The sequence below is a fragment of the Scardinius erythrophthalmus genome (genome assembly GCF_964197995.2).
Source record: "Scardinius erythrophthalmus genome assembly, chromosome: 9".
Classification (NCBI taxonomy): Eukaryota; Metazoa; Chordata; class Actinopteri; order Cypriniformes; family Leuciscidae; genus Scardinius; species Scardinius erythrophthalmus.
In genome coordinates, this window is record NC_138229.1 from 32830126 (window position 1) to 32847688 (window position 17563).

The 17563-nt window shown below is 38.3% G+C and overlaps 1 protein-coding gene across 23 annotated transcripts in view; it reads right to left on the reverse strand.

Moving 5' to 3' along the window:
* The window catches only part of dlg1b (discs large MAGUK scaffold protein 1b), a 147250-nt gene that overhangs the window by 20480 nt on the left and 109207 nt on the right, over positions 1-17563 (reverse strand). For 10 of the 23 annotated variants that reach the window (XM_081374957.1, XM_081374952.1, XM_081374951.1 and 7 more), the window contains 7 exons: positions 11669-11795; positions 8953-9109; positions 8690-8792; positions 7924-8038; positions 6635-6811; positions 4451-4517; positions 2264-2363 (listed from right to left, as the gene is read on the reverse strand). In XM_081374957.1, the coding sequence (XP_081231083.1) occupies positions 2264-2363; positions 4451-4517; positions 6635-6811; positions 7924-8038; positions 8690-8792; positions 8953-9109; positions 11669-11795 (846 nt within the window). Of the gene's footprint in view, positions 1-1974; positions 2009-2263; positions 2364-4450; positions 4518-6634; positions 6812-7923; positions 8039-8689; positions 8793-8952; positions 9110-11668; positions 11796-17563 lie in introns of all 23 variants that reach the window. The other 13 variants (XM_081374960.1, XM_081374956.1, XM_081374968.1 and 10 more) reach the window with 2 other exon arrangements.

Here is a 17563-nt window from a genome sequence, read left to right on the forward strand (position 1 = left end):
CTAGGCTGCATTCGAGAACTGATAAATGCTGTCTTCGAAGGACACATTCCAAGGTCGGAAGGCATAAAGACACGTCTGAATGCAATGTTAGCTTCACTTCTTGTCTCCTGAGATTCCTTCATCTGATTGATTTTTGAAGGCAACATAGATGTGTACTTTGCAGACTTTCTGTCTTTGATATCCCAAAATCCTGTGCTTTGCATTCAGTGACAGTTGAGCTAGAAAAATAAAGATGGTGTCTTAAAGTTGCGGCTGGTCATCAGTTTGCGTAAATGTACATTTTTGATCAATGTTGTCCACTTATGATGTCATTTCTAGCGAGAAATCACTATTGTAGTCATTAAATATTCACTTTGTTTTCACCGAAGCTCGCTCTATTTTGCTGTAGATCATTAAACCGTGAAGCTGCCTCAGAAGTCTGTCCCAAATCAGTTTCGTGAGGTACCTTCATGCGCAAACGCTGCCTACAAAGTCATTGGCTGATAGGGCAGCGAGGCAACAAGTTGGCTAACTAAGTTTTCGGGTGCAGCCCTATTCTCCTTGTGTTTGCAGTCCTGTGCCAGTCAAGTCAAGTTCTGTTTCCCCCCTCAGGGTAGGTTTTTATTTTTATTTATTTTGTATGATTAATAAAGCCCATTGCTTCTTGCATCTTGAGTCCTAGCCTCATCCCTTCACCCAAACCTGACACCAAAGACCATTTTATAGTTGCACATTCCTACTGCATACTATTGCATATTGCATACTTCAAATACTGGTAACACCACAGACATAAATGTTTGTGGCACCAGTATTGATTTAAATTTCAAAAAAGTTAAAAAAATCATTAAGCTTTCATTTTACTAGACATATCATATTCAACAAATTTTAAATATGTAGCAATGCATTTTATTATTTAAAAATAAAACATGATTTTTAAAAATGTAGTGTCGTTTGCCACCGCGATTGAAGAATGACTCAACACAGAAAAGAAAACCGCACCACACCCGCATTAAATCTGGTAAAGAAAAATTATTGATTTTCTCAAGTAACACAAGCAATCAAACCAACATTAGGCATTGAGGAGTTGATGCATTTAAGAAAAATAGGCATGCAGCCCAACAACATGGTAATAATTAAAAGAAAACAACCTGAGAACGTGAATCTGTCGCGTTAACAATACAAAACTTTTGCCAACACCATGTGGACGATCTGCCCATAAAGGCTATTTTGAACATATGGGCATAATTGTGGTCCTCTTAGCAGCATGAAAAATAAAACTCTTGTTCAAATTGCGAATTGATTATATACAGAAACGCTCCCTTAATGACTGAAGCTGTCAATCGCTTCAGTTGCAGCGCACAAACGCTGTGCTCAATTGTGTTGTAATTAGAAACCTTTGACATTCTTTACTCTTTAAACTACAGAGCGTGATAAGCATGGGACCGTTTGAAAGCAGCTGCCTATCAGTGGGTACCGAACGAGTCGAAAACGTCTTGGCTATTGGACCCACAGTGCACCCGTGCCTATTGATTCACGACCCGCACCGCAAATGACCACGTAAGTGTTATTACACCCGTTACATTAGCAGTTCACCCGTCGGGTACCTGCGCCCATGTGCAGGACTCTGCAGTAAACCGTAATTAGATCTAAAGTGTGTGATGGCAAATAAATATCAGATCAATAGATCATTTTTCTCAATAGAACATAATTATAAAATAAAATGTGCAGATACTAAATGAGGGGAGATTCCATAGAGAACGGTGAGAAAGACAGTAGAAAACAACCTTTCACCTCCACCATCAACAACAGAAAGAGAAAACAGTTTTATTCTGGTAGTTTAAGCATGTCTGGAGGAGCTCTTGAACTCTGGGACAAACTAAAAGTGCCCTCGAGAGAAAGATCAGCAGGAATTATGAGAGTGAAGAATGAGAGATGCGAGAGGAAGAGAGATCTGGTCCAGAGGTGACCAAGTGGTCATCCACATGGGGAACTTACTCAGGCCTTTGGATAGCATGTCATCTGGGTTGTCCTGTGGAGCGGTCAGGAAGGGAGCAACGAGAGAGACAACAACCACAAGAGTACATGGGTTACTGAGACACTCTAAGGCCTGGTCCAGCCACTGGACACAGCAGGCACCAAGCGTTCTCTGTCCACGGGTGTTGCTGTGTCTAAAGTAGGCTGTGATGCCTGCTGTGTCCAGTGGAGCAGTGCCCACCTCTGTCCTCATGACCTGCTGCCCTATTCTCACCCAACATTGCGCTGTAGTGCCGCTTTCTGTACTTACGGTCCACATCGCTTGTTTCCGGCTCACTCGGCTCCTTGTTCTTGTAGAAGGTGAACTTGCGGGAAAAGAGGTTCTTTTTACGCTTGTCATTGAGGGACTGCTGAGGAAGAGAAGGAAGGGGAGGGCAAAAGAAAAGAAGGGAAGGGAAAGAGGGCTGTCTAATGTCCATATGGCAAAAATAAAAGATGATTGTTTTGCTCTTGGCTTTGTGGACCTCTGATGACTTGATCAAATGCCACTGGTATTGCAAGTGATTCAAGATACATTTGACGATCAATTTCTCATAGATAGGTGTTTACTCAATTAATGGAGGACGTCACAAAGTAAGAATTGTACATGAAATGCATGATGAACTGAAGTGGACAAATGAATGGATTTTGAGTCGAAGACTCAAAAAAAGCTAGCAGCAGGAAATCTCGAAGCATTCAGATTTGCATGCAGAGGGTAAAAAGCATTGAGTGTGCCAGAAGCATGTGGAGGCCTATAACTGCTTTGGTTGTGGCAACATGCCACAAAACAAAGCAAGTTGGGCTGATTTGTTTTTCAAAATATAGTATGACATCCTTTGCTGTGAACAGAGCCTGTATGTGAAATTATTTAAGTAATAGTAACTACATGCCTCTGTTCTTCGGCACCAGGACTATAGGTGCGTTTCCATTCTTACACAGTGATCAGTTATAAGCCTGGTTGTTTGCACTGCAACACTGTGAGTTACTGGAGAGCATGACATGGAAGGCAGAAGGAGAAAAGTGTGAGGATGAAGGACAGGAGAGGAGGAGGTGTGGCATACAGAAGGACGGGCAGTCCGACATCAATGGCAAGCGTATTTGTCCTTCGTTTTCCTATCATGCATGTTTTGTCGGCTGTTAGATAATCTGGTGTTTTGACTTCTATGCCTCATAAATGAGTTATAGATGTATTACAGTATTGTTATGTGTGTTATATATAACCTATGGCCATTTTTGGGCCTGCAACACTTGCAGCTACGCATGCTGTTAATTTAGACCGGACCATTCATATGGCAGACTGATTAGTAAACGTCATCCAGAATATTACATTCCACTGAATGCACTGACTGAGCATTATTAAATGTGAGTTAATATAAAATGGCCAAACTTCCACAGAGGTAGGAACATTATCCAACACTAATTCGTAAAGTAATTTAAAATGCATTTCAATGTCATTCTAGATACACAATATAATCAACAAAGAAATGTTGTTCTAATCCCTAGTGAGTTGCCTACTTCTACAGCATTTTATACATCATAATCCTGAGGTTGTTCCATAAGGAAGGAAACAACATTGTGTTGCTTTCTAAGATATCTTGTTTTGGCCAAAATCAACATGTACACTACCAATGTAATTAATAAAAATTTTGGGGTCAGTCATTTTTTAAAAGAAATTAACACCTTTATTTAGCGAGCATGCATTAAATTAACATTTTTGTTACAAAAGATATTCTTTTCATCAAAAAATTAAGAATCATAATATATTATGCAGCACATCTGTTCAATATTTATTGAACATAGTAAGTAGCACATCTGTTTTCTACATTGATAATAAGAAACGTTTCTCAGCATAGAATTATTTCTGAAGAATCATTTGACATTGAACACTGGAGTAATGGCTTTGTCAGTACAGGAATAAATAACATTACAAAAACAATTAAAATAGAAAAAAAGTTATTTTAATTTGTAATAATATTTCACAGTATTTATATTACAGTTTTTATTGTATTTTCAAAAACGACCCCAAACTTTTGAACAGTAGTGTCTGGTTTGCAGAGAATACAATCCTAGGACACACTGTGAGCTCAAAACTTTATTCAAGAGGGCAGACAAGTTGAGAGAAATGTCGATTAACAGAAAAGTATAGAAAATCCTAACACAACTTGACCCAACAACCTTGACCCAAATTTAACCAATATTTAAGTGAGCTAGGTATTTTTTTCTTTATTACATTATTGTCAAATTATCTTTCAAAATGAACAACAAAGTTTAAGTGTCAAGTCTTTTGTGTGGTTCTTTATTTATGGAAAATTATGGGAAAAGTGTTGCAAATCAGTCACAAAGTTAAAGTTCAGTAAGGATGTGGTCTTAGAAGTCAAAGCAACTCACTAGGTTTTAGAACAGAATATTGTTGGTATCTTAGTAGGTACTGTATGCATGTATGAAATGGTTCACTCACCCCTTTTTCTCGTGACTTGGAGTTAAACTTAACTGTCTTTAACCTGGCTCTCTCCTTCTTCTCCACTCTAGAGAGAAAACACAAGGATCTCAGATAACAATTGCTGTTATCCACTTTAAATCCATTTTACACAGCAATCTTCATCAGGACAGATGATGAGGGATTTTTGGGAAAAAAAAACACGTCTTTGGGTATCTGCAAATTATTCGCAGAAATTTTACTTTTGTTACTTGTTTATTTACCTACTTGTTGATTTACTCATTTATTTAATAATTTACTTCATTTTATTATCATGGAAAATGAAATCATTGTCTATTATTTTACGAGCAACTGGTGATAAAGAAAAATGCCACATCACAATATTGAAAATGTTTCCATTTTAAGCGAAGGAGGCGAGTGAATATCACACAAGCAATGTGTAAATTCTGCTTATTCTCTTAATAGACTTAATATCACTCTTGTGGCCCATAATGAAAAAATAAAAAGTATTTCGTGTTAAGTTGTTTTTGAAATGAGGAGTAAGCTAATCAAACCAATCTTTTATTATCCTCGCAACGCATCAGTTATACGGGGCAAATTAATTGTAAAATGAATTTAATAATAAAAGCAACATAGTAATAATAATAATTTATTACATTGATTGGAAATGCCAAAATCTCTTGATATCTCTAATAGCTGATGCTTTTGACGAAATCTCTGGCTATCGTTGATACACAATATAATCGTCTATCGGTGCAACCCATGGGGGGTTATCGTGGGCCCTGCATGCCTGTCCGCTACGCCATTGTGAAGAGCTTAACGAAGTCCACCAGGCACAGCATCAAATCGATTAAGTGTTTTATGCAAATCCACACGAATGGCCTGTTCAACGTTCAGTAGCCTACTGCAATGGCCGAGAGTCTCTTCTGTCTCATGGTGTTTCTTATGTATGTTTTAAGTCGGCGCAAGCAGCAAACATTTCTTTCATCAGCACAGTCAAGAATAACTTAAAGAGGTTGCCAACGTTTACTAGACTGTGGACTGAACAGTGAGTTTTTCTAGCTTGCGCCATTGAACGGGCCATTCATATGGATTTGGATCTCGCTCAGGACGCTGTCTGTGGAGGTCTGACTAACATCTCCAAAGAGCTGACGGCTCACATCGGGAATTCTCATCTTCTGAATGAGTGACACTTGTCTGCTCAGTTACCAGTCCTCCATAAGCAATTTCTGTTTTTGATTTCTTTGAGTAGTAATTATTTGGCGTATTGGGACGCTTAGCCATTTTAGCCAATGGACGCTTAGCCATTTTGTCCGATCATTAAGTTTTCCATAATAGTCTAACGATGATAACTGAAAAGTAACCTATTGCTCTTATTTTGTTGTGCTGCCCCCTATCAACACGGAGATGTACATATAAATACATATTTAATCATTTTCAAATCTGAAACTCCATGACTACAGTAAATTGATGGCGTCATCAATTGAACTGGCATCATCCCATGCAGGTGTAAACAAGGTCTAAAATGTTTTGAGCTTGTTCACTTTCAACCACTTCCAGAGGTAGTCGAAAAACGCATTCAACTGGATTGCTTTTGTAATGTAGACGCTCATGTGGTCGAATGTGTTTGCCTACTGACCTACTGCGTAAAAATTATGGGAAGCACACTAGCAAGACGGGATTTAAACTTTGTTGGCTGGAGACCCAAGTTTGATTTGAAGATGAAAAATGTCTCAAGAGCAATGTTCTCTCTCCATTTCTGATTTGGAAATCTGATGCTTCCGTATGTTTTTCTGTCGTCTCTGGGCGTGTTTATATGTAAACTGCTTGAGCTTACTTCATCCATTAGATTGAAAGATCTGAAAAAGTCCACACATTTACCCGCCCATACACCCTCCCCTCGAAGAAATCAGGACAGAAGTGGTTGAAAGTGGACAAAAGAGATGGATTAAAACAACAGGAGTAAACAGGAATGTGTTTCCCTCATCTACTTGTAATACGAACGGCCAAAACGCATCTTAATAACAGGTGTAAACAGGGCCGAAGACATGCACTTTAGGCTACAGAGGGTAAGTTATCAGCTAAGCACTCAGGTGCTGGAGGACCTGTGATTGTGATATTATTTGGTACAAATCCAGAGTTTACAAAGTAAACCTTAACATTCCTGTGTGCTTTTATTTATTTTTTTAAGCTTCAGTCTCTCACCTTCTCTTGCTGGGGATAACGCCCATTTCCTCCACCTCTCCTTGAGCAGTGACCTGCCGTGCCTGCCACCACTCATCATCTGAAGCGTTCACCACATGCAGGATGTCCCCAAATTTGAAGTTCAGGCCCTGGCTAGGCAGCCCTGAATCCTTAGTTTTATCATAATCAAACAGTGCCCTGCAGAAAACAGTCAAAATAAGACCACAGGAAAAACACAGACTAGATACTTGATGCATTATCAAAGTGCATGTGGTGAAGTCTGACAAGAGGCTTTAAAAATTGCTGGCCCATTTAAATCAGGAGTGTCAAACTCAGCTCCTGGAGGGCCAGAGTCCTACTGAGTTCACTTCCAACCCTGCTTCAACAAACATACCTATAGTTTATAAATAAGCCTGAAGGACTTGATTATCTGGAACAAGGGCGTTTAATTAAGGTTGAAGCTTAACTCTGCAGGGCTGTGACCCTTCAGGAGTTTGACACCCTGATTTGCAATGACTGTGTGTGAACTGTAAATATTTCAAATCAATTGTGAAATGTATTAAAAACACTACATTTAGGGCCTGTTCACACCAAGGATGATAACTATAATGACAACAATAAAGATGTAGTTCTAAAAATAAGAATAGTAGAGTCCACACCACAACGATGACGGCACAGAGGAACGATATCACTGGAATCACTTTCAGACCGATTTTTTCCCTGCTGGTGAACAATAAAAAAAAATTGACAGCCAATCAGAATCTGTCCTGCTTTAAAGAGCTTGAGCGTTTAAAGTGTCAGATGACGAAACTGCAGCACACGCTTATAATAAACAGAACATTATTGTCCATTGGTGTGGACGCTAATATAGTTGTCATTACAGCTATCGTTCTTAGTGTAAACAGGCTTTTAAAGTTGGTATGAGACAGAAATCGTGGCCTTTTTTTCCCCTAGCTTCGGTGATGAATATCTGAGTGAAACGTCTTCTTGAATGAGAAAAAATGTAGGGCGGCACTTTACATCCATCAGGAATTGATTGTACCGTTGGATCGCTGTTGTTAGCTAATTGCTGCGATCTCATGTAAGTGACAGGTTCTAAAGGATTTGTTTTATTGCCCTTGTGCAGTGCTCAAGTCATCAGAGAAGAGATGTCATTTCAAGATTAAAAAAGAATGATGTGCACGAATAAATTATTTATAATAACTCCAATATTTCCCCAAAAAATAAGAATTGTCAATTTTAATTTCATGGTGACTTTACATGCTGGTGACCAGTCCCTTGTAACATACTGGTGGATATTTGTCCAGTACCTGACGTATAGTGATCTCTTCTGATTGGTCCTCAGGGATCCTGAGCCTGAACTGATGCTACTGTTCATCATCTGCTCTCTTAGGTCATGGATCTTTGCTTCAAATCGGCTGTACTCTAAAAATACAAGGCCACAAACGTCAATACTGCCCATCTCCCAGAATGCTGCTGTTGAATGCAGTCATGAGACATTTGTGTGTATAATAGATAATAGACTTCACAGAATAATATTTGTGTATACATTTTTTTTTTTTCAACAAAACAGATTTATACCAATATATACACGGGTGGTGTTTTCATGATACCATTTTATAGCAAATACATTTATTTAACATATCTAATCTAATCAAATCTCCAAAGAACATGGGATTTCTGCCTTTATGGGTTTTTTAAAAAGGATACTAGTCAGTTAAAAGCACATCTTCTCCAAAATTGTTTATCAAGGGGAATGCAGGAAAGAGCATTACAAATTTACTGGCATTGTTAACAGTATAATAATGGTCTGTAGGACGAGTTGTACGGTCAGCCTTGGATGATTCAATCTCCAAATCAAATTTTTACGAGTTCTATTTCCGACCCTGACCTGAATTAATGACTCAGATGAGTCAACTGATGGCTATAAAACTGGAGTATTGGTTTATTGGCTTTTTACTTCTCGCAACAACACAGCTAAGAGACTCCTGCTGATCGCTGATTGATTTCTGTTTTGTTTTTAATTGGTGATCAAAATGACTGACATGGCACTGTCTTACATTGAGAAGGACTCACCCTCTGGTCTATACTGGGCAACGATGGTAACGGTTTGTCCGGCGTTCTTCAGGGTTGCTGCAGCCTGTTCATGAGTGGCACTGCGTAGGTCTATTCCATTCACCTAAGAAAGGGACAGTCGTTTTTACATCTATAGGGCAAGCAGTATGACAGTGGTCTGCAGACTGTTCAACACTAAGCTCAGTAGGTCTGCTAAATACTGTAAGAAATATTTCTGATTAGAAACTCATCTTCAGTGTGACAGTGGCCACTGAAATACTCACAGAAACCAGGCGGTCTCCTTTCTTCAGCTCTCCACACAGGTCTGCAGGGCCTCCGGCCAGGATGAAGGAAATAAATATGCCCTCTCCATCCTCTCCACCCACTATGTTGAAGCCAAGCCCTGTAGAGCCTCGATGCAGCACCACCTTCCTGGGTTCCCTGCAAAACAACATATGTCCTTATAGACTGACATAAATACTAAACTTACAGACTCATAGCATTGAACACAAACTGTTCACTGAGTCCGAAACAAACAGCTGGCAAAAAATCCTTACATTTTCCTGAATCAAAAAAATTATGTGCTGTGTTCTTTGTATTGTACGTGTCATTATTAACAATATTGTGAAATTTTACTACAATTGAAAATAACGGATTTCTATTTTAATATATTTTCAAAAGTAATTTATTCCTGTGATGGCAAAGCTGGTCTCTAGTGTCACGTTACTACAGAAATCATTCTAATATTCTAATATGCTGATTTGTGTTTCCATTCTGACTTTGAAATAGCCCATTCGCGTAAAACACAAGGCCACAAACGTCAATACTGCCAATCTCCCAGAATGCAGTCATAAGACATATGTGTGTATAATAGACTTTACAGGAGAATATTAGTGTATAAAAAAAATGGTTTCATTAAAACACATGAACAGTGTTATACCAATATACACACAGATAGTGTTGCCATGATACCATTTTATGGCTATACATTTGTTTAATATATCTAATAGTTCTATCTCCAAAGAACATGGGATTTCTGCCTTTATTGTTTTTTTTTTTAAGTAATTGGACACTAATTTGTGCATTCATAATTTGTGTGAATAAAACTGTAAACTATAGTCTTCTAGCGTACAAATGCAATTGATGCAAAACCACCAGTGACTCTAAAAAAAAACAAATGTAACAATCAGAATCAGTACATTCAAAAAGTACATTCATAAATGCAATGAATCCGCAACATCTACTATACGTGAGTCTGTTGTAGTTAAAAGCACATCTTATCAAAAATTGTTTGTCAAGGGGAATGCAGGTAATGCAGGAATCCTGTAATTTTTGAATGATGCATGCAAGAATCTCAGAAAAAGATGTGATATAACTATCAACAAAGCACCTTTTATGTGGAGCAAATAACATACTGTAATAATATGCAAGCATCATATTTCTGCTTTTAAGTGAATATAATTGCCTTGAATATATTGCTCCTGTATGTCCATAGTGTATTACTGTTTATGTGATTTACAAACTGAAAGGCAAAATTAAATTATTTCTGTGGTAATCGATATTATGCCACAATAAACGTTGCTTTAAGAGTGCAGGATCGGTGTATATAACTGGCCTCTTGGAGGCACTGCTGGTCTACTCTAATGCACACAGCCTTGTTCTACTACACCATCAAAAACACCCCTGTGGCTATCTTACAATACTGATCCTGTAGTCAAACACCATTTGATCACATCAGGTTTTGCCTATTAAATAGAACGTTCCTCTAAAAAACAACACCAACAACACCGAACACAATGACATCTAGAATGCTCTTTTCAGGCTACTTTGTAGTGTATGCTTGATTGTTGTGCTAAAATTCAAATCCCCCGTGCACCTAAATGGTCAGATTAATAGAATCGTTTGTTCTGTTGGATTACGACAATCTTGTTTATTCATTTTCTGGCAAGCTGGTTAAGAGGCTTGATGATGCGCTGCGGTTTTTATGAAAATGAACCAACACGTGACGTGGATGGGCTAAATTTGGAGCTTATTAAATCGCTAAATCGGCACAGACGTGTCATTTCAGGACGAATTTCTCTAAAGTTCTGCTGTTGCATCTGGATAAATGTTTTAACCACACTCTTTTTTGCATCCAGTTTGATTTTTGATTGTGCCCTCTTAAAGTGGGGAAATTCTCAAATCAAAATGGGTTTAACCCTGTAAAATCAATACATATGTTTATCAGACATAGAGGGAGGTGCTGAGAGGGGACCTGCTATCTGCCCTCACATTTGACAACTCCCTCAGTGAAGCACTGCAGCTTGGGTCAGGTGAATAGCAATTCAATATGCCAGTGAACTCTTATCAAAGTTCATAGAACGTCATGACATCATCCTGAACATCACAAGTGAGCATCAGAGCACTGACCTGCTCAGGCAACACTTTATAAAAAATAATCCTGAACAGCTTGAAGCTTCCCATTTGTTGAACTCACAAACAATAAGCTTATAAGAACAGGATTAATCTGGTATTCAACTGGTGATCGCGCCATCGGTGTAGTCTGATAAATTAATATGAGCTGACTCTTTTAATGAATCACTGAATAAGACTCACAAACTAATCTTTCATGAACTATTTAAGAGTATATCATTTTAAAATAACAACACATTGTTATGTTTTTGTTTGTGTTGATTATTATCTGTTAAATAGGGTATTTTATTGTTGCTAATTTTAAAAGTTTTACCAAGGTACCTTTATAATTTAAAGCATTAGATGACAGGAAATGTCTCTTACATGTAAGCAGAATGCAAAATCGGAATTGAATGAGGAAATATGTATTGATACCCAGCCCTAGCAAGGACTATGAATTAGTTTTGTGTAATAAAACATTTATTTAAACTTTAATGTGTAAAACGTTGGTCTATACAGACAGACGGTGTTGCATCGTGTCTCATTGTTGCAAAATAGTCTGTGCATGAACACCATAATAGGTTTATGTAGCCAATTTTGAGGCAATACCTGGAAACATCATCTTCCCCCGCACTGGTCTTTAGGGTCGGGGAATAGCGTCCAGAATGCACTGGGGGCATCGGCTGGCTCATATAGCTTGGAGGGCTGATATGGTTTTCCATGTGTTGGGAATAGGCTGGGAAAGAGAAAAACAAGTTCAACATGTCACCAAAACAAGTCTATAACGTCTTGTTCTGCATTCCCCAAGAAGCTTGCACCAATCATTTCTAGGATGTCAAAGAGCTTTACCTAATCCTCCAAAATTGCACAACTATGCTCTTCAGTTACTCTTTAGCATACTTAAGCTAAACAGACACACGTTGACAGTAAATGATACCTCGGCCTGAGCTTTTAACACCTGCGCCTCCACTGCGGCTCCGCTTACATAGCTATCCATGTGGGTGAAAAAGACCTGGAGGTCAGAGTGAAACTGAGCCTAAACTATCCTTCTCTTACCTGTCTTTGTCTCTCTGTAAATGTCTCATTTGAAGCAGACAGTTAGCTGAGCTCATGAGAAAAGGCTGCCTGGGTATCGGTGCATCCTCATATGAGCTCTGTTGATCGGAAATAAGTGTGATCTGTACTTGCATAATGACAGAATGATGGTAAATGGGATGAGGGAAGGAGATGGATATAATAGATGATGAATCAACCAAGACGAGTAAATGAATCATTTTCCCAACATCGCTAATAATGTCTGTTTGTCGATATTTGCCATCAACAGTTACAGTGGTAATGTCACTACTAGTGTGGAATGCATGCTTAAACATGATAAACGTTGTAGTGGTGAAAGGCAGGATAACAAAGATCCCATCTTTGACCATCAAAGCTCCAGTGAAAGATTGCTCTCTCCCGTGATGAGATGTGACACCACTTTAGTGGGATGAGACCAGATATGTGCTAAGAGTCCAAGATTCAAGACCACAATGTATTTAGAAAGAAAGGGAAATTCCCTGAATTATCTGGTTATCCATTGGCAAAGATCTAGGTAAATTCCCATGCTGAAAGCAAATAACTTTCTCCTAATGTATTGATGAGTGATATTGATTTGTGATATTTGATGAGCAATACAGAACTAAATTGAGCTGCATAATGACACTATTGTATTCTGTTCTGCTTTACATCTGAACTCGAATATGTTGCATAATTGATGAATTTCACAATAACGCTGTTATTTCCCTGCTTATTAATGTGAAGCTGCTTTGAAACAATCTGTATTGTACAAAGAGCTATATAAATAAATAAAAAATGTGAGATGGTCTTAAAAATTAAATGTAATGTAATTCCAATTTGATTCTCCAAACCCATGTTAAGGCATTTTATTCATCAATGTGTCTATCCAGGTCTTATTCTACTGTTTGTCCTGTGATATGAGCTCTCTGATGGTTGTGAGATGTATATTTGGGCCCAGTTGGCTGAGAGCAGCAGTGACAGTAGCTTTTTCTTCAACAGTACTACACTATGGCATATAATAGAACGAGAGGTTTAGCAGCAGAAACCTCGCTTTACCCTCAGGCAGAACAGAACAGAGTGGCACGATTAAAAAAAGCACAACAGATGGTAAAATGCATGCTTTATGGCTCTCCATGGGGACAAAAATATAATCTACTAACACGAAGGCTCCCCCTCTGCAACACACTAACCAAATAAAGCAGATCAGAGTGCCCAAAAACCACACTCAAAAAAGAAAAGCGCTTGCACACCATCTACAAGCTATAAACAGCGTTATTACCATTCTGAGTCAGGCTGCTGAATGATTGTGCACACTCAATAGAATTATTTCTCATTCATTATCTCAGACTCAAGATTGGCTCTCTGAGGCCAGTGTGCCATCGTTCCACATGCTGCCCTCACTGCATTAGGATATTGCTGCTTGGATTAGCAATACAGACTTGACCATGTGATCCCAGCCATGATTGAATTTGCTATTTGTCTTTCAAGCCAAGCAGAGCAAAGCATACTTGTCTGCTGGCTCCACTATTATGTATGGATGGGTCTTAAATGTGGTGTGAGTCTTTCTGTAGCTATATCAACCCTAGCTATCTTCCACAACCTAATGAGCTGCCTGCTTATCATCTAATGGTTAAGAAACTGACTGATTTGGAATGTGCTACATAGGCAGAAACTCTTTTTAACACTTTTCGGCACTGAATGAAACACTGAATGTACATAATTCATGCTAGGGTTGCCTCTTCAAAGGATACAGGTAATATTGTTGTGATGCAATGGTAGTAGAATAAATAGACAAAAATAGACAGTGGGGATGTGGTTCTAACCGATGGTTGTTGCTTGGATAGAGGCAAATCTGAATGTAAGCTTGCAGTCTATTGTAAGAAAGGGGCAGGGTTTAAGCGGACTAAATTATCAGAGAAATCCAGTATACATCACCGGAGAAAAGTCTGTAGTTTCACTGGAAGATTAAGATGAATTGACATTCTGATTTAAAAGGACAATATGTTAAAAATATGTTAAAGGTATCAATACATTTTATAATAATAATACTAATAATAATAATAATAATAATATAATGACTTTCATCATAAAAACTAAGCATTTAAATATCTTTCTAAGACATGTTATTGAGAGATAGAAAGTGACTATATGGGCCAAATTGATACCTTCGTGCGCAAACGCTGCCTACAAAGTCATTGCCTGATAAGGCAGTGAGGCAACAAGTCAACTGCTTAAGTTTTCGGATGCAGCCAACAAGTCAACAAGCTTACGAGGTTCTGAAAGAAGTGCCTGTATCTCTTCTTTAGATCTGCCATCAACAATCAACCATTTATTATTCCATGCGTTATGAAGGCACCAATATACCTTGGCTGCAGTATTCTGCTTGTGATCCTTCTAATTCGGGTCAGGGACCTTTTCTCTTCTAGTGGTTTTGAACTGATTTCTAGACTTCATCTGTGTCTAATAGGTCACAAATTGTGACCGATATGGGGGTGGTTTTGTCTAATTGTCCATTACACAAGGGGGATCAGCGCAAATGAGCAGAGTTGTGCAAGCTTTGACTTTGAGAAAGTAGTCATCCTTCATCGTATAAGGGGACATGGCAAGCATCCTTTTTAAGGATTAAAAACTAGTGTGTCTAAAGAGAGTTGTGCCGGGCACATCAGAAGAGGTAGAGAGATCAAGGGCTTTGTATGACGAAAGCGTGTCTGATTTGATGGTCTGATGTTGTGTCTGTATGAGTCTGGGGTCTACAGCCGTTGGCGGGCTTAGTAGTGGAGAATAAGGGTGGCTGATTATGTAAATGCACTGTGGGCACCCATGGGGTGGGTACAATAACTTTGAGGTAACTTTCATTCAACAGACTGTAGCTTACTGGAATGTTATTCTGTCCATCTTCAAAAGTCAAAATATTGTAGGTCAAAAGCTGTAGTGCTTTGAAGCTACAGCACAAAGCTAAAGTTTCAGATGACTTGCGTCAGGCTCACATCTCTCAAAACAAGCAGCCTGTGGTGCTTTGACATCCACATGAACAGCACTGCAGATGAGGGTTGTTCACACATGAGACATTCTCATGCTCCGTCAGCGCAGTTGTTTCGTTGTCATGTCTATGAACACATGCATCAGATGGAAATCTTTGACCTGCCACCTCTCGCCAGATCCATTAAGACAAAATATTTGGAGTAAGAATAAGCATCTTGAGTATTGAGTTTATATTTGCAACAGATGTGTCAAATAAATTCATGTATCTAGATACACAGAGGATCAGCTACAGACATGAATGCTGATGCATCAATCGTTGTCTCAGCTTAGAAAGGCCAACAACAAATGGTGTCAAAGTTGAAACTGATTCACTTTGGGCATTGCATTACAATGCTTGACCTATTTACAATGCAGTGCTGAAGGTAATACCATAGCTTGACGTATTGCACCGGGGAACACCGACATGAATCATATTTTAAAGACCTTAAGGACATGTTCATCTGTGTTCACCCGGGTTTTCCATCAAAAGAGACAAATCATGTTGACTGTAGGGATGGGTCACGACGATAAACAAGTGAATTAAGGCTGGAATACACTAAATAACTTTTTCCAGTTTGGACATGTTAACATTAGTTGCTAAAAGTCAGAGACAGTGTAGAGATTTTCAGCAGTCGGATCTGACAGACAAAACTGCATATTGTATGATGGGAACAGACTCTAATTTTCAGCTTTAGACTATGATTATATCCTGTTGAATATATTGAGCTGATTTTAGAACACAAATTGTCTTCATTTGTTATACATATCCTAGCATTTAGGTGCTCGTTTCTGAGCGAGTTTGTTGTGTTTGGACCTCGGAACCACTTTTATCCTGTTACCATTTACAAAATCAGCAAGTGTGTGATGGCTGGAGTTTTAAAAACCGTTCACATTTTAAAAGTTGTGTTGTGTATTCCAGCGTTCAGTTGTCCAACAACTGACTAGTTGATAAGTGAGATGGGCAAGTTCACTTGGATTTCTTTTTTTAGTTTAGATATTTTTGGCTATGGTGCTTCATTTAGCATGTTGATGATTGCGTATCGTTCTCTAGTTGTTAGACATGTTAAAAATAGTCAGTAGGGCTGTCAAAATGGCTGAAAAACTAAATTCGAATTTCATTCTTAAATATTACTAATATTCAAATTATATTCAAATTTAAAAGACATAATTTCAGTTAGGGGGAAAAAGCTTTTGACTTGTCTCCCGAGGCCACAAGAGGGAGCAATGAATGAGCAAAATATTAATGCACCAAATTAAATTGTTTACAAATAACATGACTGACTGTCCAAAAATTGCATAACATTTAACATAACATTTATAAATCAAATATAATTTCGTGAATTGCATAAACAATTATGAATAAAACAGCATCATGTACACCTATTTATGCATAGTTTAATATAAAGAGCAGAACTGATGATCACACAGAGTTTTTTTTTGCATTTAAAAAAACTCCCCAAAGTCTCAAGGCGCTTTTTTTTTTTTTAAAAGTTGAACTTCTTTTAACTTAACATGGCTTTCTAAACACGCGGCTCTCTGTTGCGAGACGAGAGTGCAATAGTTAAATATGTCAGGCTGCCTTCGACGAATATTCGAAACTCGAATTATAATTTAACAGCCCCAGTAGTCAGACAAAAAAGCATCTCAAAAGGTTGCTTCCCGTTTAGCTCAATGGTTCTCAAGCTTTTTGACTTTAAACCATGGTTTAATTAACATGGTTTATTTTAAAGTGCTTAAAATAATTAACCAAGATTCATTTTCAAGTTATGTAACTGTGTTCTTAAATAAAAACAATATATATTGAGAAAAATAATGGAAAAATGTTTTCAGTTTAAATTTGTATACCCCTTATATCAAGTGTTTTTAGTGTTTTTTTATAGATTACAGATTATTTTAATAAAGTAAAAATAATTTATTAATTTAAATACTTTCAAGTCATCCACCTCCCTTGGAAATTTGGTTGAGAACCACTAGTTTAGCTGTTTGTAAGAATGAATCCTGTGTAAATGCCCCCAGAAAAAAAAATACATCCAAATGGGGTCAAGATGAACCTGCAATTAGCCTAATTATGGCTTCCTTAAGATCAATTGGTTTAATAGTCATTCAGGCAACCAACCAACTAGTCTATTTTGAACGTGTGTTTTGCACATCCCTAGTTGATTGACACATAAAGATGATATTGTCAGGGAGATCCCAGCCCTCAGCATTACTCTGAGTCATTAGTCTCATGTTTAAGGGCAGGAAGACACACAGAGGGGCATTTGAACAGCGGTGACTTCACCACCTCTGCACTTAAGCACAACGTAGGCTTTAATGGCTGCGGGGGCGGCACGTTCAGTCAAGAGCAATCGATACCAGTTTAGTCCTCCCCTCTGTGGCCTATTAGTGCTCCTGCTGGCAGGGCTATGAGCAGAGCACAGATCAATACAC